We start from the raw sequence: 24,047 nt of genomic DNA, 5'->3' as shown, positions 1-24,047 counted from the left end.
AATAGATGTTTTTATGTGCTTTTATACCATCCAACAAGATCTTTTTAGTGTTTGGATGGTGTCTGTTAATACAACTAAAATGTCTCAACCCCAAGGGATGTTAAGTATAGATATTCCTTTGGGGAAGGTTGAAGAAAGAGACAAATGTATGGATCTAAAATGCAGTGCATGTAGTTTGATAACAGTCTGCATTTGCAGGGCTTAGTCCTGTAACTGCACCTTCCCTGGAAAGACTTTGTTGTTTGGGTATGTGTAGTGCAGACTGATGCTGGGAGAAAGGATGTTCAATGCTTCACATCATTTGCCCTGCACTGCTGGAGTGCTAGAAAGAACAGCTGAATACCAACAGCAGCAAAAAACCAAAACCAAAGCAAGAAAAAAAAGAGGCAGCATGACCATTTTCCTCCAAGATGTTTTGGATTCTTTAACAGCCACAAATGGCCACTGCTGTCAAAAAAGTGCAGTCTCCCTAGTGACATCTTGGGACTGATTCCTTAGGGACTCTGATGACACAGTGCCATTAGCTGAGCTATGAATACTGTTCCTGAAACAACAGAATTTTCATCAGATATCTCACATATCAGCAGTTTGGCAATAATTAGCTGTTCTTAAATGCAAAGCTTTTTAGAAGCAACAATGAGTTTTTTACACCACCTCAGTTTTACAGATAATAAAGCTGCTGGGATAGGAAAGACTCACACATCCTATAACAACCTAAACAATGCTCATAAATATTCCCCTGTCAAAATCAGAGAATAATTAACAGCCAAGCAGTTACTTCAAGTGTGTTTCTAAAAACCACATTAGCCTTACTAACCAATAACATCCATATGGATGTCCTGGCAGACAGGAGTTGCAGGGGTTGACTTACCACGATAACTAATCAAGTGATACTTTAAAAAGCAAAACAAACCAAATTCAAATGCCACCTTCATGATACACAGATGCCATACACTTTGGAAGACTTATGTTTGTTAGAAATGTGGGAACATTTTTTCTGCCATTCCCTCCCCAGTGAGCTTTCCTTGTCTTTGCAGTGGGATTTGGACACCTTTGGTGAAGCACTACCTCCAATTTCTTCCTCAGCCTTCTCTCTAGCTGACTGTTTCTCTGACTGTGGGCTCCTGGAGATCGTGTGCTGTTTGGAAAGGTGAATGAGAAAGTGAAAGCCCAGAGTGGCTTAAATTGACTAAATGGAGGGGATGGGCCCATCCCCAGTGACAGAGTGGCAGGGAAGTGCAGTTTGCAATCCTTAGCAGCAATACTAACACGTCTGATAGAACACCTGGAGGTGCCTGTAGATGTGACAAGCTGGGAGTACCTGTAAGCAAAGTAGATGTGGGGGCAAAGAATGGGGAATTGGGTGGGTTAATCCCTCCCAAAAAGATAAGGACTACTTTAATAAAAAAAAAAAAAAAGAAAAAAAAAGAAAAGACAGACTGGGTGTAGAGCTCCCTTTGCCAGAAGCAGACATACTTAGTCATGGTGTAAAGGCAATTTTATCCAATGTCTTTTTTTGGTATAGTGTTTTGAAGATGAATAAAAGGAACCATGTACTTATCTAAAAAGGGCTTCCAAGAATCATCTGTGCCCTTGTTACTTGAAATGAGTTCTGCAATCTTGGTCAGCTGCAAGGCATCAGTTCTGCCTCCTGTGTGTGTGAGTGAAAGCACATGCTGGCTGAACTGGGGGTTTCCCCTGTTCTAATGTCAAATAGATAAGTGAAACTGGATGTCCATAAAGACATGACCTGGAAACAACTAAATGTAAACTGAATACAACCACTGAGAGCAGCCAAAATTATTCTGATCCCTTTTACCACTTTGGCAAATAAATGACATCTGGGTTATTTGAGTGAATCTGGGTTATTTGAGCTGCCTTCAATAATCTATCTGTCTGTAGGTTGACAGTTGGCTTGCAGCAGATAAACCTGAGCAATCACTTCACCAGCTAGAAATTGGAATGAAACACCTCATGTATGTTTTAAGCTTCTATTTCTATTGCTTACAAGGCTCTTATGAGTGTTCCAAGATTTTGAATAACTTCTAGATTTCCCTTTCCAGTCTTGATTTCATATTTAATGTTGTCAAGGAAATTACTTCAAAGTAGGTATGTGGTTAACTCTGTGAGGTTGTTCCAGAGGTCTGCAGAAACTTGGATCTAGGGAAAACATGGGTAACACTATTGCTTTCGGACCCAAGCTCAGTTGCTGGGAGCTCTCAAGACTCTGCAAATGGTTTTGGGAGAGCTTAAAGGCCTGACTACAGCCCTGACAGCAAACATCATATTTATTAATCACATGAGAGACAGAAATACACAGACATAGTGGTACCAAACCAGCAGGACTGCCCTGAAAAGCAAAACAGGAGCAGTAGAAAACAAATAGTCAAGCTTTGGATTTATAGCAATGATCTAATTGACTTTAATGACTAGAGTAATGCCATGTGTGATGAACTGATAATTTGAAATACAGCTGGAAAAGCACACATTTCACTGTGTTAAAAATATTTTATAAAGTGATGTCATCTAAGGGATCATTGCATGGCTGAGGGACTGGCACAGGGAAGGAACTGTCTGCTTTCACAGCACAGTTAAACAGTTTCCATTCTTAGGGCTCCTCAGAACAGTGGAGAGTTGGAGAAATCCTTTTGCAGTGTGGAGGAGCAGTTTCCACGATGTGATCCAAGGATGAGATCTCACACTGTGAGCTTTCATGAGCACCATGAGTTTGCCCAGCAAGTGGAGCCCCAGATACCCACCCTAGAGCCACGGAGCACGTGTGAATGAGGCAGTCAGAGGATGAGAGATCCATACCGAAGCAAGCAGGAACCACAGCCAACTGCCAGCACAGATATTGCCTCAGGAAAATGGTCTGAGGAACAGAGGAGCTTTGAACTGTGTCCAGTCAAGACCTGACCCAGCCCTCTCAACAAACCATGCCCCTCAGAAATGCTGCCCTGACCTCAAGGCAAAGAGGAGTCAAACCAGGAAGCAAGAGTGGATCTCTTCATGAGGTGCCAGTGTGTCGCCCTGATTTTGTAAGACTTTGTTAAGCCTTCTGATGTTTGCATTCTTTCAACAAACTTTCTCACACACAGTTCTGTAAATAACCTATGTTTTGCATTCTTTCATGGAGGTGGAGAGAATTGATGGACCCTTGGTCTGTCCAGTGGCATTGGAGAGGTGGCACTGTCACCCTCCAATCCACTGTCACCTTTGGAAACCTATAAATGTTGGAGTCAGAAAATAAAGTTCTTCTTCTTCTTCCTTTTTGTTCCCCTCGAGAGCAGCAGTGTCTGTGTCATCATTTCGTGCCGTATCACAACCCCAGTGAAAAAAAAAAAAAAAGATACCATCTCTTATAGATTAGAAGGTTTTGTAATCCCTTCAAAAAGAGAAATCTCAAATGGATGGATGGCACCAAAGGTTTTCTTCTCTCTTTCCTTCTTTTGGGGAGATATTGATGAATGTCCTCAAAAAACCAGAACCAACATAACTACATATTTGCATGCATACAGTAACTCTTTTGGGAGATGTAGTACTCTGGAGATTGCCAGTTCTTGTCCATAGGACAAGACAAATCTTGATCACAGAAGGGATTTACATTACAGGATGCTTTGATTTGGAGGCAAGAGAGCACAGAACCAGAAGTACTGGAAAAAGAGCAATTGTGGAAAGTTAAATCATCAGTAGTAGTGAACTTTTAGGGAACTTTTAGAGGTACAGCATTACTTTCCAACCTTGCCAAAGCTGTTTCACCAACATAAACTAATCAGCTGCTTCTTTGTCCATTTTACCTCTCCCTGACACCTTATTTATTTATTTTTAAAAACTGGGGGATCTTTGGTCTAAGAGTCACCTGACAGTAACTGCATCTTTCTCACAAATACTGTGTGTGAGTTGGCTTTCCTCCTTCCTTTTGTACTGTCTCTAACTGAGATATAATGTCTATCATGGTTTAATCCCCAGTGGTGCACAGGCTCTCACTCTTCCCCAGCCACAGAGGGATGTGGGAGAGAATCAGAAGAGTGAAAGTGAGAAGACTTCTGGACTGAAAGACAGTTCAGTGGGATGGCAAAGGAAGAAAATATTATTATTATTATTATTATTATTATTATTATTATTATTATTATTGTAACAACCTAATATATAAAACAAGTGATGCACAATGCAATTGCTCACCACCTGCTGAGCGGTGCCCAGCCAGTTCCTGAGCAGCAGCCCCCAACCAACTTTCCCCCCAGTTTATATACTGAGTGTGATGCCATACAGTATGGAATATCCTTCTGGTCAGCTGGGGTCAGCTGTCCTGGCTGCCTTGTGTCCCCCAGTCTCATTGCTGGCAGGATATGAGAAGCTGAAAAGTCCTTGACTTAGTATAAACTCTGGTTAGCAGAAACTAAAGCATCGGTGTGTTATCAGTTATTCTCATACCTGATCCAAACCACAGAACTGCACGAGATAGTAGGAAGAAAATTGCCTGTATCCCTGCCAAAACCCGGCCAGTGTCAGATTGCAGCAGGAAATGAAGCAAGGTCTAAGGTGTGCACTCTGGAGCAAATGAGGGGGCAGCTGGCAGTCTGATGCAAGCATCTGGATTTGTTTACTATAAAGTGCACTACAGACTGTTCCTACAGCCTCCTGACTTATGCCCTTACCCAAATGTGGGCACATTCCCCCAGGACTCATACAGAGACATTCTTGGATGCTATCACCATCAGATGTGATACAATTTCCTTTTAGAGAAGTGTAGGAGGGCTGTTCCTGCTTCCTCATTGCAAAGCAATTGCATTCAAGCCTGAGGCAAAGCAGTGCACGACTTTTAAATCCACAACCCTCCAGCCTGGGGTTAAACAACCCCTGTAAACCACTGTGCCATTTTCTACAAGGAAGAGACATGACATGCTGCTCAGGTTATCTGAAGTGGGTGAAAAGCCAGTTGTGGTTACAGCTCTCCTAAACAGCAACTGAGGCAATGGAGCTTACAATGGGGAAAGACAAGGAAGAAATCTGTGAGGGCCTAAAGGTGAAAAAACATCTGAGAGGAGTTCTTCCTCATTCTTCAAAGCTTTTCTGGTTTTCTGAACTCTTTGGACTTTACAACCCACAAGATGGAAATAGCTGGAGAAAATCAGATAAATAAGGAAAACAAGAGACTTCCTGATGTTACTACCTGTGCCACAAATGCTGAGAGGCTGATGACAAAAGCCTTTATCTCTGGGCTGTGCACTCTGAGGAGCTCAGTCCCTACAGCTGCCTCAGTGCTCAGGGCCTGAAGGAAGCAGACACCAGAGACCACAGGCATCCCACCTTCCTACATGGCATTTGCACCCTGTGTGGCTGGCCAGTAACCAGCCTCATTGAATCATTTAGGCTGGAAAAGACCTCTAAAAGCATCAAATCCAATCGTTAACCCTGCCAAGTCCACCAATAACCATGTCCCCATGTCCCACATCTACAGAAATTTCCAGTTCTGGGACTGTGACTCCACTGCTTCCCTGAGCAGCCTGTCCCAGTGCTTGGCAGTTTTTGGAGAAGAAATTTTTCCTGAGGCCATGATTTATCTGATATTAGCTGTCATCTGCAACCAAGGCCCTTCGCATGAGGCACTGTACAAACACAGTCAGAGAGACTTTTCCCCAAAGATTTTTAAAGCTAAACAGAGAAGACAGCTGAATAAATTGCATGCAGACTCCCTTTAAAGAACCTGTCAAGCACCCTTTTGTAAAACCAGCTGTACTAAAACAGGGAAAGACCCCTGTAAAAATCATATTCCACCTCTTTTGCTACATTCCTTGATACAAAGCAGCTATATTTTGGCTCCGTCTCATAATTACTGTCATTATACTGTCTGTGTATCACTTTAAATAATCTGCTTCCAACAACAGTATGAGATTACACAGATACTGAAGAAACCTTTCCTAATATCCAATCTAAACGTCTCCTGGCACAATTTAGGCCATCTTCTCCCGTCTGTCACTTGTCACTTGGGGGACAAGGGACTGACCGGCCCCCGATCCCGCCGCTCCTCCCACCCGCCAGGAGGCGCCGCGCGGCGGCGCGGCCTCCCCGGAAGTGACGGCGTTGTTTTCCTGCGGTACTTCCCGAGGCCGCCATGGACATCCTCAAGCGGGAGATCAGCAGGAAGCGCCAGCAGCTGGAGGAGAAGGAGCTCCTGGGGGTGAGGGCGGCCGGCACGGACACCAGGAGCCGCCCGGGGTGTGGGCCCGGGAGAGGGCGGCGGGGGTGGGGTGGGAGCGGCCCGGGATGGGCCGGGGAAGGGAGCGCGGAGCGGCCCAGGGCCGGGTTTCCCAAAGCCGGGATGAGCCGGGATAGGTCGGGCGGGTGCCAGGAGGAGTGGGGGCGCGGTGCAGCCTGGCTTCAGCCTCGCTGTGTTCCATGGGCTTTTGAGGCTGGTTTAGTTTATTTCGGGCGCCGAGAGATGAGAAAAGGCAGTGCGAACCTTGGTGAGCAGTGAGGTTTCTTTCCTCCCCACAGCCGCGTTCTGTCCATACCCGGGCAGGGTGTGAGCCGGGTGTGTGTGTGCCTAAAAACCCCATATCCAGGCAGGGTGTGTGCCTAAAAACCCCATATCCAGGCAGGGTGTGTGCCTAAAAACCCCATATCCAGGCAGGGTGTGTGCTTAAAAACCCCATATCCAGGCAGGGTGTGTGCTTAAAAACCCCATATCCAGGCAGGGTGTGTGCTTAAAAACGCCATATCCAGGCAGGGTGTGTGTGCCTAAAAACCCCATATCCAGGCAGGGTGTGTGCCTAAAAACCCCATATACAGGCAGGGCGTGCGCTTAAAAACCCCATAGCCAGGCAGGGTGTGTGCCTAAAAACCCCATATACAGGCAGGGCGTGCGCTTAAAAACCCCATAGCCAGGCAGGGTGTGTGCCTAAAAACCCCATATACAGGCAGGGCGTGCGCTTAAAAACCCCATAGCCAGGCAGGGTGTGTGCCTAAAAACCCCATATACAGGCAGGGCGTGCGCTTAAAAACCCCATAGCCAGGCAGGGTGTGTGCCTAAAAACCCCATATACAGGCAGGGCGTGCGCTTAAAAACCCCATAGCCAGGCAGGGTGTGAGCTCTGTGTGTGTGCCTAAGACCCCATATCCAGGCAGGGTGTGAGCAGGGTGTGTGTGTGCCTAAAAACCCCACAGTACAGCAGAGCCCCATTTGGGGGTGTCTGATTTTGAGTTTTGGCATCAGAGGCTGACATAGGGAGCTGTGGTCAGCGGCTGTTGTGTGCCAGGCAGAGCATGAAGGAAGAAGTTGTAGTTTGTACTAATCAAGGAAAATGCTTTGGGGTGTCCATGTTTTCCAGCTGTTGTGTGTCTGGAATGTCTTTTCAGGCACATTTCTACAAAGCTCCTCCAAGCAAGGTTACAAAATACTGTGTAGAAAGGTGATCTCTCCCACCTCCTTGATGTAATGTCAAATGATGTGTTCAGAATGGTTTATCTAAACAGCCTGGGCCTGGTTGTGCATGTCTGAAGTGAAGCTTTACACCAGAGACCACCGAGGCTTTACATGACAAAAAACTTGGGTTTTCTAAAGTGCTGCCAATCACTTTGTCCTTTTAATTCTGCTTATGCATATATCCTGCAAAGTAACTCTGTGTTGCTGATTTCAGAGGTGCTTTCAGCTAGGCATCTCTGGGAAAGGATGTAGCTGAGTTCACCAAGCCAAGTAAGAAAGTTTGAGTCATTTTTGCTCAGCTGTGCAAAACTGTGAACGGGTTACAACTCTCCTCTCTTGTAGGGCAATAAGAAGTATTTCAAACGCAGTGAGTTAGCTAAAAAGGAAGAGGAGGCCTACTTCCAGAGATGTGGCTACAAGGTATGGAAATTGTTCTTCCAGGACTTGGTGTGTTTATTTTGAAGTCTGCTTTTTTTTTTTTTTTTTTTTTTTTTTAAATCAATGATATCAATGTTGTTAATGATAATTGTTGTTCTTTGTTCAATCTGTTAATGTTATACATTAGCCTGTAAATGAGAAGCCACCTGGAGAGGTATGACTTTCCAAAACCATTTTCAATGCAGGAAAAGATATGCATGACATACAGCTACTTAAGTTTGTGTTATGGTTTGGCTTTTGTTTCTTTTTTTTGTTTGTTTGTTTTTATTTGTGGAAAGCATGAAGTGGCTCGGGATCAAAGCTTGTCTTCTTTTCTTATTAAATTGTGCTGTTAGGCATGAACACTGGATCTGATATAGCCACCTTCCTCCCCTTATTGAGAAAAATGGATACATTTGGATAATTTTATCCCATCTTCATTGTCAAAATGTCCAAAAGAAATCAGTATAGTGTGGGTGTGCATCAAAAAGATCTGCCAACTCTCCTAAATTTGTATTTGGGTTTTGGCCATTAACCACCCAGCACTGAAGCTGTGCAACAGCATTTATGTTCTTGCTGGCAAAATATTAGAAACAATTGGTAACCTCGGGTGCATTTTGCAACAAATGGGTGATCTGGAAGGCTTTATCTGCCTTGTAATGGTGTCAGGGCAAGAGTTTACTGAAATGGAAAGAATGTTGTTGTCTTTTACAAGTGTGTGTGCCTGCCTGCCTGCCTGACGGGGTGTCTGGGAGGGGGATGCATTCCCTGGGGAAGACAGTTCCATAATCTTGTTTGCTGTTAGAGGGCACAAATAGGAGCTTTGTTTTCAAGTGACCTTTACCCAGTTAGTGACTTATTCTGAAACCTTGATCTGTTTGTGCACATTTGAACGTTGATGCCAAAACGATTCTCGGAACGTGCAGCATTGGAGTCATGGGAAAGCTCTGTGAATGCAGCTGCTCTTCCCAGTGCAAATGGCTTTCTGGTGCCTTTTGAGCATTAGCTTGAATTCTTCAGAAGCTGATGTGGTTCAACTGGGGTTACCTGTGCTGCTGCAGCACCAGTTTGGGTGTGAAATGCAACCCCGACAATGGTTTTAAAATAAGTTACTTTGTTAAATTTAGTATCTTTTTAGAGCCTCCCAGATTTCTGCCTTGGTTCTTTACTCTGTTAATGAGACATGGAACACAGACTGATTTCCTTTTAAATGCAGGTGCTTTTTTTACTTTGCTTAGACTTAATAAGTTGGGATAACTTCACTTGCTTGAAGAAAGCACTGAAACAAAATAACAGTGGTACAGATACTGCTTATAACTTGGAGTCCAGCTGACAGAATGGATCAAATCTTTTCTTCCAGTGCTGCTATCTCTTTATGATTTCAAGAATGTTTGTAAGTTAAAATTTGTATGTATCCTTCTGCTCTGGGACTATATTAAAAAAAATAAATTTACACCTTCTTCCATATTTTCTGTCCCCTGTCAATTCCTCCTTCCCTGCATTGATGAAAATTTTATTTTCCCCCTCTCTTTATGTGTTAAACATTGATTTAATTGTCTTTCCCTTGTTCATTCCAAACATGTATATTTGTAGGATTGATTTTTCTCTGTGTTTGCTAATACAGCATTGAGTGTAGATTTGTACATCTGAAATTGCTGAATCTTGTAGCTGAAGCCCCAGGGGTGGATCCTGCCAGCCACACAGAGTCACACTGACACCCGAGCAAGGCTGGCACTGTGTCCTGAAAGAATAAAAAACCTATTAAAAAAAAATTACAATTCTGTCCAGTACCTTCCTTGGATTGATCAACCCAAATACAGGCTGCCCATACACAGGGAATACTGCAGGCTGCTCTAGCATTCATTGGATTGTTTCCCTTTTAGTACAGAAAGGAAATCAAATAAGAAAAAATGAGGTATGAGTGAGCACTGAAGGTGTTTCCTTATTATAGGAATATTACCACCAGCAATCTGCTCCTGCTGTCAGAAGTGTTGAATTTGAGCTTATACAGGGAGCTGTAGTTACATGGCTGCTGTCTCAAAGTTACTTGGATCAAAGAGTTGTTTTGCATTATTAAAATACTGAATAATTAAGAAGGGATGCTCTCTTTGATTTGGGGACCTTCTTTTAGACTAAGGGGAGTTGTTAAAGATACCCTGCTCCTATGAGAAGTTGTGTCTTCTTTGTTTTGGTTTGGTTTTTTTTTTTTTTTTTTTTTTTTACCTGTAAGAAACTGGCAAGGTTGTTAGAGAGGTGCATTACCTAAAACAAGGTTGGAGAGGTTCATTACCTCTCAAAACCCAACAGAAACTGTGGATCACTGCTCACTGTGCTCAGCTTGCTGAGGCTGCAGGTAATGAACACTGACCCTGGGAGAGGCAGCCCCACTCTCACCCTCCTCTGGGGTTTTCCTTCTGTCCTTCTGTCTGTCCTGGGGAGCTGGATGAGGAAGGGAAGCAGGCTGGGAACAGTACCAGTATTTGTGTTTGTCAGAGTATTTTCTGTTTGAATAATTTCCCCCTTGTGGTTCATCACACATTGATGCAAATGGTCTTGCATGGGTAGGAAGGATGGAACAGGGGCAGGAATCAACAGGCAGAGGGTGGATTTGCTATTTTTGGCACCAGTTCTGGCATCTGCCTGCTAAAGTGACAGCCAAACTTCAGCAATTGTCCTTTCTGTTTGCTGGAGAGACTGTTTCCTGCAACCTGCAGAAGTGTTAGTTCTTGATACTATCAAGAACTTTTATTGTTTTGTGAGGTGCAATTATGGACCATAAAACTATAAAACTAAAGGTTTTTATTGTTATACTAAAGTCTGTGTTCCAGAGTTCTTGCCATCATTTCTTGTATCTTGCCATCATTTGTCATCAATATTTGGGTTTATTTCCAGTGCACATGAGTAACTTTGTCTGTTGAATGTAGGTACAGCAGCAGGAAGAGGAGGAGAAACCACTGGCTACATCAAATCCAGTGCTGGAACTCGAACTGGCAGAGGAAAAGTTACCAATGACTCTTTCCAGACAGGAGGTAAAATCAAAAACCATAAACTGACTCCTTGAGTTAACAGCAGGTGCACCTGGAATTCCTTGTTAGGGCTGTTTCATCCAGTGAACTTTTTATGGCAGTTTTATTTAATAATAAGCTTCCATTTTTGCAGTCAGCAGTTAATGATCATCTCTGCTTATCAGGGCTCTGCTGTCCAGTTGAATGCATAGGGAGGTGCAGATGGGTAGAGCCTCTCTGTTACAGGGATTTACACAGATGTTGTGTAACATTTTACAGCTCTGTCAGAGAGATACCCTGAATATCAGCATTATTCTTGGATAGCACTGAAGATGGCATGCTGACTTTTTCCAAGATCTATTTTCCCCTGAGCTTCTTTCCTTTGTAACTTCTTGGTCTGAGCACAAGTTCAGAAACCAGGTTTTGGAAGTTCACCTTAGCCTCTAGAAGAAACAGTCCTAAAGCCAGAGCAGCTGGGATGTTCTTTGCCTTTTCTAAGGATAAAAATGCCTCTCTGGACTTAAGTTCACAAACAGATCCACACCCCAAAGGAGAAGCAGGAAGTTCAGAAGTACAGAATACACTCTAATCTTGGAAATACTGAAATTCACAACTGAGGTCATCCAAGCATGTCACACCTCCCCTTAATTTGTCAGGATATTCAGGTTTTTACAGGACTTGTAATGGGGGTTGTTGGTTTTGTGTTTGGTTTGAGGTTTGAATCAGATTGAGGGAGGCTTTTTCACTTCTGTTATATCTACTTTTAAAGTAACTATCCCATTAGGTTTTAGGACTTCATATTTCCCAAATGCTTAGTGATGTGGGTTTTCAGCAGATCATCTCATAGCTGTGCTGGGACAACCTGCAGCCCAGTTCGTATTTTTATTGTCAAGACAAATAGGTGAGTGAGATTACTGTCAAGTTCCTGTGTGATTTTGAAAGTGGTTTTTAAGCTCTGCCAGAGGGATGGTTTTGTGTATTTGTTTGAACAAGTCAGAGCAGGAAGAAGTTTGGCTGTATCAGACAGCCTGGGATTTTATGCAGAATTTGGGTCGGTAATATTTGGAATGACCTTTCGCTGAAATACCGTGGGAATTTTATATTTAGATTGGAAAGTGTCTGGAACATTTTTTGACTGCTTAAAATATTGCCATTTCCTCTCCAGTCCAGCTCAGCTTGTTATTCTAAGCAAAGTAAATAAATCTGTCATTCTGGGTTTTATTTTGCTTCCTTTATGCGTCAGGGAGTGCTTTGATTCTTTTCAGGTTATCAGGAGGTTACGAGAGAGGGGTGAGCCCATCAGGCTGTTTGGAGAAACAGATTATGATGCATTTCAACGGCTGAGGAAGATAGAAATTCTTGCACCTGAAGTGAACAAGGTAAGCCTGGCTCTTAGTTACTTATTCATGGTGTAAGTAACCCTAGAAAAGTTACTAAAAATCATTTTCAGTAACTGTTAATTTTCAGGAGGAGGGGGTAATAGACATCAAAGAGAATATGTGCTCTTTTCTCTTTTATTTTTCTTAATTTGCTGAGAAACTATGTTAAATATCAGAGTTCTGTTCACAATTACAATTAAGTTACAGAGTTCAGCCCTAGAAATCTATCAGGCCCTTGTCACTTGGAAAAGGGGCCTTCAGGTGGCACTAATACCCCAGCTTGTTCTGCCCCTGCTTTTTAATGAGCAAGGAACAATCACTTACTGTTAGAATAATCCTCTGTTTGTGATTGTGTGCACTCTTGAGAAGGCACAGGTGAGTAAGAGCAGGACTGCATACTTTCTCTCTGGGATATAAATGATTTTCCAAAGCCCTGGATTCCAGAGCGATAACTTGTTATGGAAGTGTCATTTTCCCCCCTTCCCTTTGAAGTAGCCATCAGCTCAAAAACTGACTTGAAGATATAATTAATTTATTCATTTTATCTTAAGGAATGGTCAGTTAAGTGAGGAGACACAATTGAGGTTTGTTTTGCATTCATTGTTAACCAAATTTACAGCCTTACTAACAGAGTGACAATTTGCATTTTCTTCCCTAAAATTTTCTTCCCTAATTTGTGGCAAACTGAATTGTTTTAAATGCCTTTCCTGGGGGTGCCCATAAAAGGGAAACCTTTTCCTCTCCAAGTCTTTAAAATAAAGGTAAACAGATCTAGAAATAAAAGCTCTGCTAATGAAAGCTTCCCCTCCAGTGACATCGATGACAGGAGCAGGATTAGGAAATAGAGGACCCATAAATAGAGTTGTGCTGGATTTTTGTTACATGTTTCAGTCACTCCTGTTGCTGTCTGGGGGCATTCTGCATGTTACTTAGTCAATCAACCTTGTGGTTCAGACGTTTTTAGAGTAACTAAATGATTAATAGAAATGCTCCAGACAGCTAAGTATGATGATGGAAGAGGGGAAGTAACTGTGCATATTCATTCCCTGTGGAGTGGCTGAATTTATCTGAGGGTAAGAAATGTCATAGTCCTTTATAGAGCTGTATATTTTATGTCTCAAGATGGGAAGGCAAATCCTTCAACTGTGGTTAAGGTGAGTTTTGTGTTCTATTTGAAAGAACCTTTTAACTTTATAGATATGGTTTTAAGCTGATTCTGGTTTTTTTAGTCACCTCTTCTAAAGTTGAGGGTTTTTAAGCAGTGAGTCTATAATAAAACATTCTGCTATGTTTAAGTAATTTGTAATAAAAGGAAACAACGTTATTGTTTTATGTCTGGCACTGAAGGAGTGAGACTTATTTACAGCTTTTTTTCAGGGCAGGTGTGAAGACTTGTAGAGCTGATGATGATTATGGTCTGGTTTTCATTTATTTTGGGGTGGTTCAGTGCATTGCTTGGAGAAAATGTCTTGAAGAAAGTCCTAGAGGCTGATTCCATCCTCCAGGCTTTTTTATGGTGAAAATACTGTAAAAAGTATTTTTCATAGGTATGAGTGCTTGAGAAGTTCGTGCACCTGCTTTTTTGTTAAGTGCTGAAGCACAAACTGTTGTTGGAGTTCAGTTAAATTCAAACAAGACTAAACCCTTATGTGTGTTTTTACAGAATTTGCACCTTAAGCAGAAGTTAGATGCTCACGGTGACAGTGCTGAACTGCTTTTATTTACTTGAGGGTTTTTTTTATAAACCAGTCTCTTTTTTTTTTTTTTCCTGTTTCCTAGGGCCTGAGAAATGACCTGAAGGCTGCTTTGGATAAGATTGATCAGCAGTATCTGAATGAAATTGTGGGTGGCCAAGAAGCAGGAGATGATGACTCCCAGAATGACCTGAAAGTCCATGAGGAGAATACTACAATTGAAGAACTAGAAGTATGGGATAGGTCACAACTAAGGGATGTTAGATGTAGTATGTTGCTGTGAGGAAGCTTCAGGATTGTTTAGAAAAAGTTGTCTTCTTTTCAACAGCTGACTTAGTCATTTTGAAGTATTCTTAAGGAGAAAATTTAGGTTTACAAGTCTGGAGTTGCACTGTAGGTGCCTAAAAGAGACAAATGAAAACTCAAGTGGTCTTTGTTCACAGCACTTCATCCCAAAGGGGACAGGTGTTGCCTGCAAAGACAGTGATACAGTAAAGATTCATTCTCCAGGAATTTCAGAAGTAGAGAATTTAATTCCAATAGATTACCTGGTCATAAATGCCAAAGCCTTTCCATTGAATATTTGAGAGGGTAATAAGGTCCAATTAATAAGTACCAATTAATTTTCCCTATACAAGGAAGAAGGACTCTGAAAAATAGACACACAGAAAGAACACTTGATATGAAAACATCTAGGGCAAAAAAAAAAAAAAAAGCATCAGAAGGAGGCAGACCACAGGAAATACTAGTGCAGACATAATGTGTCCCAAAAACTTGAATGCTAATTGCTGCTCTGTTCTGAAAGAATCCTGTGGTGTTTCTGTGAGTGAGTGGAGAGTGAGTGCCAGGAAATGCATTCAGCACCTGGTATTTGAGGATAATGTTTTGAAAAGCACATTAACTTGAGCTGAAGACTTTTACCCTTAATCTTCAAAACTCTTTGCAGGAGTTAATCTTCATAACATCCTTCCAAAAGTGTGTTTAAGAAATAATACGATTTATAACTGAAAGCTGAAGTGAATATATTATTATTAAAAAATAGTCTGTTTTTTTTTGTTATGGTGCCAGGGGTTCTGGTTTAAAATAACTGCAGTATCAGAGTGGATAGCAGCAGTATTGGAGCTGCACTTTCTTGATCTGTTAGCTCTCAAAATAACCCCTTTTTGTGGTAGTAGGGCAGGCTTGGTTTGAGCCATGCAAACAATATTTTTCTAAAAAGTTTGAAAACATCGTGTCTTAATTTTATATTACTTTAACTGCATTGCCTTGAGCATGAAGGCTTACATTGAATTTGACTTCAAATCTAGGAGATTTTTAAAAATAAAACTCTAGAAACATGAGGGCAATGGAAATTGATTATAAATGGAACTATACCTAGTGGAAAATGTTTATAAAATTTACTGTTAGTATTTACAGTTTTGAGGTTTTGGCAGGATGGTGGAGAACTGGAGCATGCAGCTGGGCTTTTTTAGTGGTTTGTTGCTTGGTTTTGGGTTTTTCTTTTTTTTTTTAATTTGTTCCCTCAAATTCACAGTTGCAATTAAATGATAAAAAGCCCCCAGTACATCAGAGAATGAAATAACATAACAAAATAATTAGGTTATTTGATGACTTTGGGGATCTCAAAAAATGCAGTGCACCCACATTTCCCCTTAATGCAGTGCTGTCAGACAGCTGCTAATTATGCCAATAATTTAGTAGTTAATGGCTGAAGAATTACTGTTGCATTGACTTTTCAGAAATAATCATTGCCATTCTGATGTAAATGTTTTTAATAGATTAACAAATTTCAGTAGCATTTGTACCTGTTTCGTGACCAGTGTTTGGGATTTCTTGTGGAATTTATTGCAGTTTGTGGTGCAGTGAGCCATGCTCTGCTGTGGTGGTGCTGGCAGACTAGACAAAGTAGAAGTAATGGCCCTTTTCTCCCCCCTGTTCCAGGCTTTGGGAGAATCCTTAGGACGGGGTGATGATCACTATGATATGGACATCATAACGAAGTTCTTGAAGGTAACAAGCTCTAATTATTCTGTAGTTGTGTCATATTATTAATACCATGCAGATACATTTCAAGAATAGAAGGGTGGGTTTCAGCTGCTTGAGAGGAAAGTCTCACATGTTATGTGCAAGATGTGGTTTTTTGAAATGCTTGGCACTCCACAGCCTTTGTTAGTCACAACAGTGACTTGTGCCAAATCTGGGAGAGAGCTCTTGGGAGACCAGCATTCTTCAAGATCTGGTCCTGCTTTTCCAGACAAAATAAATATGGTTTTGGTTTTCGTGTGATATTTGAGGCAGTTGTCTGTAGCTGCCTCTGTGTGGTACTGTGGCACTGAAACCTTTGGAGGAGTTTCCTTGGAACAGTGCAAGCTGAATTGGAATGTCACCTGATACTGATACTGTTAGTGAAATTAGAGAGTTTTAAAGGAAGTCCACAGGTTCAAGTGGATGGCAGGAAATTGTTTCCTTGTTTCCTGGCAAGAAATCTGTGTTGCCTCTCAGCCCAGTCAGCTGCTGCCTGTGTAACTGTTGTGGTAATCAAAGTCACAGCAAGAGCTGAAGCTTTAATTCGTGTGTGTACATTTAAGATAAGAGAGTTTTTCCTGTCCCTCCTTGACTATCCTTCTGAAAAAGGTTTTACCTTCTTAACTCAGATTTCTGCAAAAAGCTCACTTTGCCTTGCTTGCTTAGCCCTGTGTTCTGTCTGATCTGTCTGAAGTCACTAGATGGCACCATGACACAGATGTGCTTGCTCCCTGCAGTTCCTCCTGGGAGTTTGGGCCAAGGAGTTGAATGCCAGAGAGGACTACGTGAAGCGGGGCGTGCAGGGGAAGCTGAACAGCGCCACGCAGAAACAGACCGAGTCCTACCTGCGGCCGCTCTTCAGGAAGCTCCGCAAAAGGGTGAATCACCTCTAAATGCCACTTCAGCCTTGCTTTCCCAGCACCCAGCATCAGGGCTCTCTCCAGGAGGCACTTTTCCAGGAGAGGGGATGAGTGAATTGGTGACAGTTTCTGTATCTAGAGCTCCTGACACCCAGTTCTGACTTTATCTCAATCAGTGAAATCTGCCCACTCACTGCTTTTTTAGCTGTTTAAAGCAGCACCTGCTCCCTGGGTTGCAAACGTGACAGAAAATTGGGGTTGCATTTTTGCACTTTGCCATCAGCTACCAGGTGTAACCCCTTAACCTCTCCTCTTCAGATCCTGCATCTGAATAATGAGCATGTTTTCCTTTGTGCAACTCCTCAAGCAAGGGTAGTTGCTAAACTTTGCATAAATGCTGAGTAAGATGATTTTCCTGAGCTGCTGTTCTGAAGTAAATGTCTTTTTTTTTCTTCCCCCTCTCTCCTGTAGACACTTCCTGCAGACATCAAAGAATCAATAACAGATATTATTAAATTTATGTTGCAAAGAGAATACGTGAAGGTACGTTTGTTTGTCCTTTTCCTTTTGTCATGTTCATGCTGTCTGGTTGTAAAAAATTGAGTTTATTGCTTCAGCATTCCCATTTTTTTTTTCATTTTGAAGATGCATAGCTGGAAATATAACATCTATCCCAACAAAATGAAAAATGGCTGTGAAATGTTGGGCTCTAAGTAGTGTTTGATCCACAGCCTGACAGAAGGTCTTTTGAGGTTCGTGAAACTGCACAGCTTTGTAAACATGAAGAAAATTTTTCTCAGAGATGGGTATAGTAAGTTGCAGAGGCATTCCTCAAGGGGAAACCTGATGTTCTAAGGTTAAATTAAGGTATTGAATAGTAATAGGGTGTTGATGATTAATTAATTAGGAATTAATTGAGGTAAACTGAGTTGTTGAATATGAGGACTGTCCCTTTCTTTGTCTACACTCACATTAAGTGGCCTGGTAAGGTTGAGGTAAGTTAATGAGAAGATTTTTTAGATGAAGTCTGCTCACTGCAGGAGGCAGAAGTACTTTGGGACACAAGATCAAAGGCAGTATTAGGTATTATTTGTAGCTAGCTTCAGAAGTGAAACTGAAATATCAATAGCATTTGCTGAAGCAGCTTGTATATGCAGAGGAAGCTGAGCTGTCTTTTGCCTTTGAATTTCTAGTATTTCTTAGTTTTCTTGTGAGGATTTGGCATAATTTGTCAAGTAAGCAACCAAACCTGCTTTTGATGCTGAAAAAAACTTTGTATGGCCTAAGGCAAATTTAATCCAAAATCATTTGGAAGCAGAACTGAACATGTGAGATGTATGGTAGTGGGATTTTATTTTGAAGCATTTTTTTCCTCTTGGTTGTCATCATTATGTGGAAATTCCCTTTCCAATACCTTCTCAAACTAATAAGCATGCAGGAATGTGGTGTATCTCTGGGTTAATCACCAGTGCTTCTCTCTCCTGGAGGTGCTGGCCTTTAAGTAAACTTCACAGAGATTTTAGATGACTTGAGTACACATTTGGATGTTTAGTTGTTTTGTTTTGTTTTTTTTTTTTTAACATTAGGCTAATGCTTTTACAGATAGTCACATCCTTTTCAATTTTGCTTGCTAAGAGACTTGCCTCTTTTTGCCTACTTTTGTCTTCTGTCTCTTTTTGCCTGCTGCTTGCTTTGTGCACCCTAGTGAATACTGTCAGTCACAAATTCTGGCTGCTTTGTTAGTTGAAAAGCTTGGAAGATTTTAATTTTGAAATCAATGTGTTGACAGCAGGCAAAAGCCAGAATGCAAGTTGTCCACTCAGCCTTAATTAACCCTGTTGTGACACTCCTGCAAGGGTCTTTAATTGCATGTTCACATACTGTTTCATCACAAAAGTACATTTAAGTCAGCAAGTAGGTATTTCACAAAGACTGTTCAGATTCTGCCTCATGCAGGTGATGACTAAGCTCTGTCCTCTGGGTCTGTCTGCCACCCCTGCCTTGTTCATTATTCACCTCCCAGTTTGTTCAGTGCTAGCTGGAAAGAATCTGCACCCACTGGTCATGATTGCTGCTTCTCATTGTCCAGTTTCTGAATAGGAGGTGATAAATGAACTCTTTATCAGTGAGTTTTGTAGCTGCTCTCTAATAGAGAAGGAATGTCCTGTTCCACGTCCTTCAGTTTTTTTCTGTAATTGTATCTGTCACTTGCTGGTTCTCAGTTGCTATGTTGGGTTTTTTTAAGCTCTATACTCCTCTTCCTTTATGCCTTTCTTTCTGTTAATTTTCCCTTTGAGTTTTATCCCTGTTTTTCCCCAGGAGTGTTGTCTGTTACAGCTTTAAAACAGGACCTGCGCTCTTGATGGGGAAATTCCTGATTGTTTTAGTGCTGCTACTGCTCTGGCCTTCAGCATGGTTACAAATGTAACCTTGTTTAACCAGAGATGGTTGAATTGAAAATAACCCCAGTAAACCTTACTTTTGGTCAAGATAACCAGACTGCCTTATCCAGTTCTTTTTTTTCATAAGGCAAAGTCCCTTATGAAACTTCCCTCAGAGTTCCACGTGGGAAGGCGCATTGTGCAGTTGGTTGATACCGTGCAGTGACACCAGATCAGGGACACTGGAATGGGTGTTCAACTGCACCTGGCAGTGCAGAAATGCTTTGTGTGGTGCAGCTGCTGTGGTGCTCAGTGATGCCTTTCCCTCTCCAGGCCAACGATGCCTATCTGCAGATGGCCATTGGGAACGCTCCCTGGCCCATCGGCGTCACCATGGTCGGCATCCACGCGCGGACGGGGCGCGAGAAGATTTTCTCCAAGCACGTGGCCCACGTGCTCAACGATGAAACTCAGAGGAAATACATACAGGTAATGGCAGCTTTGAAAATCCAACAGGTCTGCTTGTGTAGGGGGGTCTTTGAGAAACATCAGTGTCATGGTAACATCGGGTGATGTGGTAGAAGGGTCCCAGAAATGGACGGGTTTAGTTTATGTCAAGCATAACATCCAATTAACAGGAGCTCATCCAGGACCTGGAGACTCTTCAGTGCTGGGCCAGGAACAGTCTAATGGGTTTTTCTGAGCTGCTGTGATCCTGCATGAACACCAAAGCAGCTCTGAAGACAGGCTTGGTTCTCCTGAGGCCTCTCACTGCTGAACTCGTGCTTTAAACATGCACAGAATTTAATACTGTAAAATGCAGTCCTTCTTACTACTGCAGCAATTAGATAAATGCTTTCATTAATAAATTCAGGAATCTGGGCTCTAAATTCCAGGCTTAATTCCTCCTGGGCATCTTCATACCCGTGTGGACTTCTGGTTGTGGAAATAGTAGGAGTGCTGTTTTTCTGCTCTGTCCTTTCCACACAGCAGGTGGACAGCTCACAGGAAACAAGCCTTCTTTCTTGGTACTGTTAAATGTGTTTGGCTCTTGCCAGTTGCAGTTTCATTGAGATAAAAAAACCTTCTGGGTTAACTCTAAAGCCTCCAGAGCAGCATCATGGAGCTCAGAGCTCCTGGAAGGCAAGCTTTATAAATGTCTTGCTTCTTCAGCAGCAGGACTCCTGTTGCTTTTCAGCTTCTGCAGATGTCTGCAAGGAAATTGCTTGGAAAATGCAACTTCCCTTCTGCTCTGAGTGTCTGTAGTTGGGCTGCAAGTATAACCTTTGGTTTCTCTTCAACTCTAGTTTTTAATAGCATAACCTGAGAAAATATCATTGTGAAGGCACAGGGGGCTCCAGACACTACAGAGACAGCAAATTAAATTTGACCAATTATTTTGTAAGGTGAAAATTGGCATGTGGATTATGCATCTTCAGAGACAGGCTCCAATTATGCTTGGAAGTATTTAATGCATAAAATAGTTTTAAACTAAATAATGTTGTTGTGGTCTGTGTTCATCCACGTGTCATAATGGTGAATAATTCATCGAGTCACAGAATGGTTTGGATTGAAAGAGACCTTCAAAGACTATCAAATTACAACTCCCCTGGCAGGAGAGCCTTCCAGACCAGGCTGCTCAGTAATTGGCCTTCTCTGTCCATTTGCTACTCCTGGGCAGAAGGATCTCTACTCTGGAGTGTTGCTTGGTCTCTCTGAACATAACACAACATTGTGGAAGATGCGTGTGATCCCCAGTTTGTCCCTTCTCTGCTTTTGGGGCTACCTCTTTTGGCCAAGGAAATCCTTGAGTTCATCTTCCCACTGGGAATTTCATACCTTTGCTTGTAAATTACTCAACTCACTGCAGCACCAAGACAAAGTTGGTTTTAAACATGTATGTTCTTCATGTTGGTTTTAAATTGGGTCTTGTTTAACAAGTTTGGTTCAAACTGGAGCATGGGATGTTTATTACTCGTGCTCCCAGCAGCTGGATGAAGCGAACATGCTCCTGGATGCAGCACTCTGGAGTGAGAACATCCCAATCAAGAAGTCATTATGGTGCTGGGACAGAATTTCCATGCTTGCCTGCATGAGAAATGCCAAAGTATCATGCTGTTGAATCATTTTTCCCTGAGTGAGGAGCTGCCTTCCATGAGGAAAGTCTCATGACAGGGACATGTCTCTGCCATCTTGGGGTACATTGTCACTGCTAAATTACACTTTTACCACAGCAGTTGGCTTTCTTCTTTGTTAGACTTTTCTGTGTGACTTGAAAGAAAATAATCACAGGGTTCCTGTCATGTTGGTTTTTGGCAGTTGATGCCTTGAAAGAACTGAAAAGCCCACATTCTGCCTTTCTCCTTGATTGCTTCAGTTTGCCTCTGTGATATCCTGTGTCCACAGTTCTCCTCCTGAGAAGTGTTTGGTTCTTGCCTTGGCTCTGCAGCTTGTTTTGAAATTGCTTTTTGCTCTTTAGAATGAATTTTAATATTCAGCTTTCTTGAAAATATCTTTAACTATGATATAATTTGTTCCCTTGGTGATAAAGAGGGATTAAAGAATTAAAGAAGGGAATGAAGAATTCCCTTTTTCTTCACAGTGAATCACAGTGAAGGATTCACTGTGAAGGATCACAGTGTGATCCTTCACTGTGAATCTTACCAGATAGGGTTGAAGCTGTAGCCTTTTTTGTTATGCCACAAACTCCTTTAATATTGAAGAGAACCTCAAAACTTCAAACAGAATAACTACCAGAATAAAAATCCCAGCCTCAAAATAGCAGCCTTTTCTTTTTAAATCTTCTTGTTAAGCTTAAGAATACTGTAGGCTATTAAGTTTGTTCAACAGCTGCAGCCTTATTACAGAATTGTCCTTGTTTTGTTAATTCCCAGGGGCTGAAGAGGCTGATGACCATTTGCCAGAAGCACTTCCCAACAGACCCATCCAAATGTGTGGAGTACAATGCGCTGTGAGGCTCTGTGGGGGCTGGGGCTCACATTTTGGGCTCCAACACCCAGAGAGGATGGAAGAGGCAGACTTTGAGCTGAAAACAAACAAGAACTTGAGGTGGGCTTTGCAAAAAAAAGCAGAAAGGAGATTTTTTTTTTTACAGCTTCCCTTTTCCAAGCCCCATTTATTTAGGTTTATTTTGAAATCTGTGCTTTTTGCTGGACACATCCAACGTACAGCAGAGGGATGGGTTTTCAAGAGTTGAAGACCAAGACAATGACCAAGGGACAATGTACATGACAACTGCTTTTATTTCAGTTTGTTATTCAGGGAACTGTGCAGATTGAACTGTTTCCCATATTTTGTAGCTTTAGATGAGTCTCAGCCCTGCAAGGAGCATATGAGGGCTTTTTTTGGCTGCTTTTGCATTGGAGACTGACGTGGGGAGATGATTAGAGGGAAGCAGTTGAATCTGAATCTTGGTTATTTCTGTAAATATAAAGACTTTATTGGCTAATCTTTCATGTGGTATTTATCAGGAATAAAAAAAAGTTTATATATTTCTCAGCCTCAGTGCAAAGAATTTTTGATCTTGAACGCATCTGATTTGGCGCTTTTTTTTTTGGTAACGACATTTTTAATATAAACCTTCTGGGCTTGGGGGAAGTAATCTTATGGCTCTTGAGGCTTTCAAATTCCATTTTTATACATCTGGAGAAAATTTTCAATCTGCTGGGCATTGCAGAGAAAATAATTAGGACCTCCCATGACCGTGAACAGTATTTCTAGCAGCCACAAATCTTTACCATTGTGTATCCTGACGGGATGGTGAGGAAACCCATGGGAAGGATGATGTCTAATATTGAAACTTTGTTAGTTTTGAGCAGAACAACTTCCTGAAGAATTGTGTCACTATTCCATTGCATGGGTTTGTCTGGGTCCTCACCGCGACTGGCAGCTTGGAGGAACTGGAGCCCTCTTCTCAAGGAGTGACCTGTCTCCCTTGGGTGTTCCCAGTGTCCTGTGGCACAGTGAGAGATACTGGGGGATGTGAGTTGGGATGAGTATCTTGGAGAAATTCAGGTTCTTCTGGAGACTCTCTTGGATTCTGAAGTGCTTCTTTGTACACAGGAGATTTTCAGTCTGGTCTGTTTGACCCCAGAGAAAATGTCAAAGGTTTAGAAGTAATAAAATGAGGCTGATGAGGCCTTGCTGTCTCTTGGGGGAAGGGCCTTTGGGGAGGAGATGGGGATTTGTGGGGAGCAGCTGGGCAGATGTCAAGAGCATGGAAGAGTTTCATTAGCAGTGCTTTCTGGTGATTTTCTTTGAAGTGATCTGTGCAGATACTCTTTGGGGGCGTTATTACAGCGGAAACATTTGTAACACTGCAACTTTATCCCTCTCCCCACCCAGACGGTTTCCTGAACTGTTTCTAAATCTTTATCTTGACCTTCGTTTTGAACTCTGTAAATAATTGAGGGACAATATTGTCCCTTGTTCAGAAGAGCTGTAATTTCCCTGGAAACTGTAGCAAGTGAGTACCCAGGAGATGGTTTAAGGAGCATTGTATCATCTGCTTTAGCGGGAAGCGGATTCCTTAGAGGATCTGTAATAGTGCTAGATGGATTTTTCCTTCCTGCCTTGGAGCTAATTATTGAGGAGAATTTTAATGGTACCCTGAGTGCTGGTTTGAGTGGGGATGCACCTCCTGTAGGGATGTGAATTTGAGGTTGGAATGTCTTAGTCTGATCAGGTTTTAAGGAATGCAGCTGAAGCAATGTGCCTCCTTGCTGACAGTCCCTGAAATACAGCTTGAATGAATCCCATGACGGAAGAACTTTATCCCCTTGCAATCACTGGAATGGTGCTGTATGGGGAACTGAGGAGCTGGGAACTACTTTCTCACGG

General features: G+C 42.1%; 1 protein-coding gene across 2 annotated transcripts; it reads left to right on the top strand.

The window, feature by feature from the left end:
* The first annotated feature begins 6,060 nt into the window (after positions 1 to 6,060).
* On the top strand, positions 6,061 to 22,702 carry PRPF18 (pre-mRNA processing factor 18). 2 transcript variants are annotated; one of them, XM_041413411.1, is made up of 11 exons: positions 6,061 to 6,181; positions 7,769 to 7,846; positions 7,992 to 8,018; positions 10,768 to 10,872; positions 12,114 to 12,227; positions 14,007 to 14,153; positions 15,863 to 15,931; positions 16,684 to 16,824; positions 17,278 to 17,349; positions 19,521 to 19,676; positions 22,082 to 22,702. In XM_041413411.1, exons 1-11 carry the CDS (start codon positions 6,116 to 6,118, stop codon positions 22,160 to 22,162), a joined length of 1,056 nt encoding a protein of 351 aa, XP_041269345.1. In that variant the 5' UTR covers positions 6,061 to 6,115; the 3' UTR covers positions 22,163 to 22,702. The 2 variants fall into 2 exon arrangements, with proteins under 2 accessions (XP_041269345.1, XP_041269346.1); XM_041413412.1 differs by lacking the exon at positions 7,992 to 8,018.
* Positions 22,703 to 24,047: the final 1,345 nt, after the last annotated feature.

Source organism: Onychostruthus taczanowskii, unplaced genomic scaffold (assembly GCF_017590055.1).
Source record: "Onychostruthus taczanowskii isolate IOZ18803 unplaced genomic scaffold, ASM1759005v1 scaffold41, whole genome shotgun sequence".
NCBI classification, from domain to species: Eukaryota; Metazoa; Chordata; class Aves; order Passeriformes; family Passeridae; genus Onychostruthus; species Onychostruthus taczanowskii.
This window is presented reverse-complemented; position numbering and strand designations above follow the sequence as displayed.

Excerpts from the sequence above, each read along its gene's own strand:
- PRPF18 (XM_041413411.1), top strand. The coding sequence starts at position 6,116 with ATGGACATCCTCAAGCGGGAGATCAGCAGGAAGCGCCAGCAGCTGGAG. Across the intron at positions 7,847-7,991 it reads TCCAGAGATGTGGCTACAAG|CCTGTAAATGAGAAGCCACC; the intron begins GTATGGAAATTG and ends GTTATACATTAG. Across the intron at positions 15,932-16,683 it reads TCATAACGAAGTTCTTGAAG|TTCCTCCTGGGAGTTTGGGC; the intron begins GTAACAAGCTCT and ends TGCTCCCTGCAG.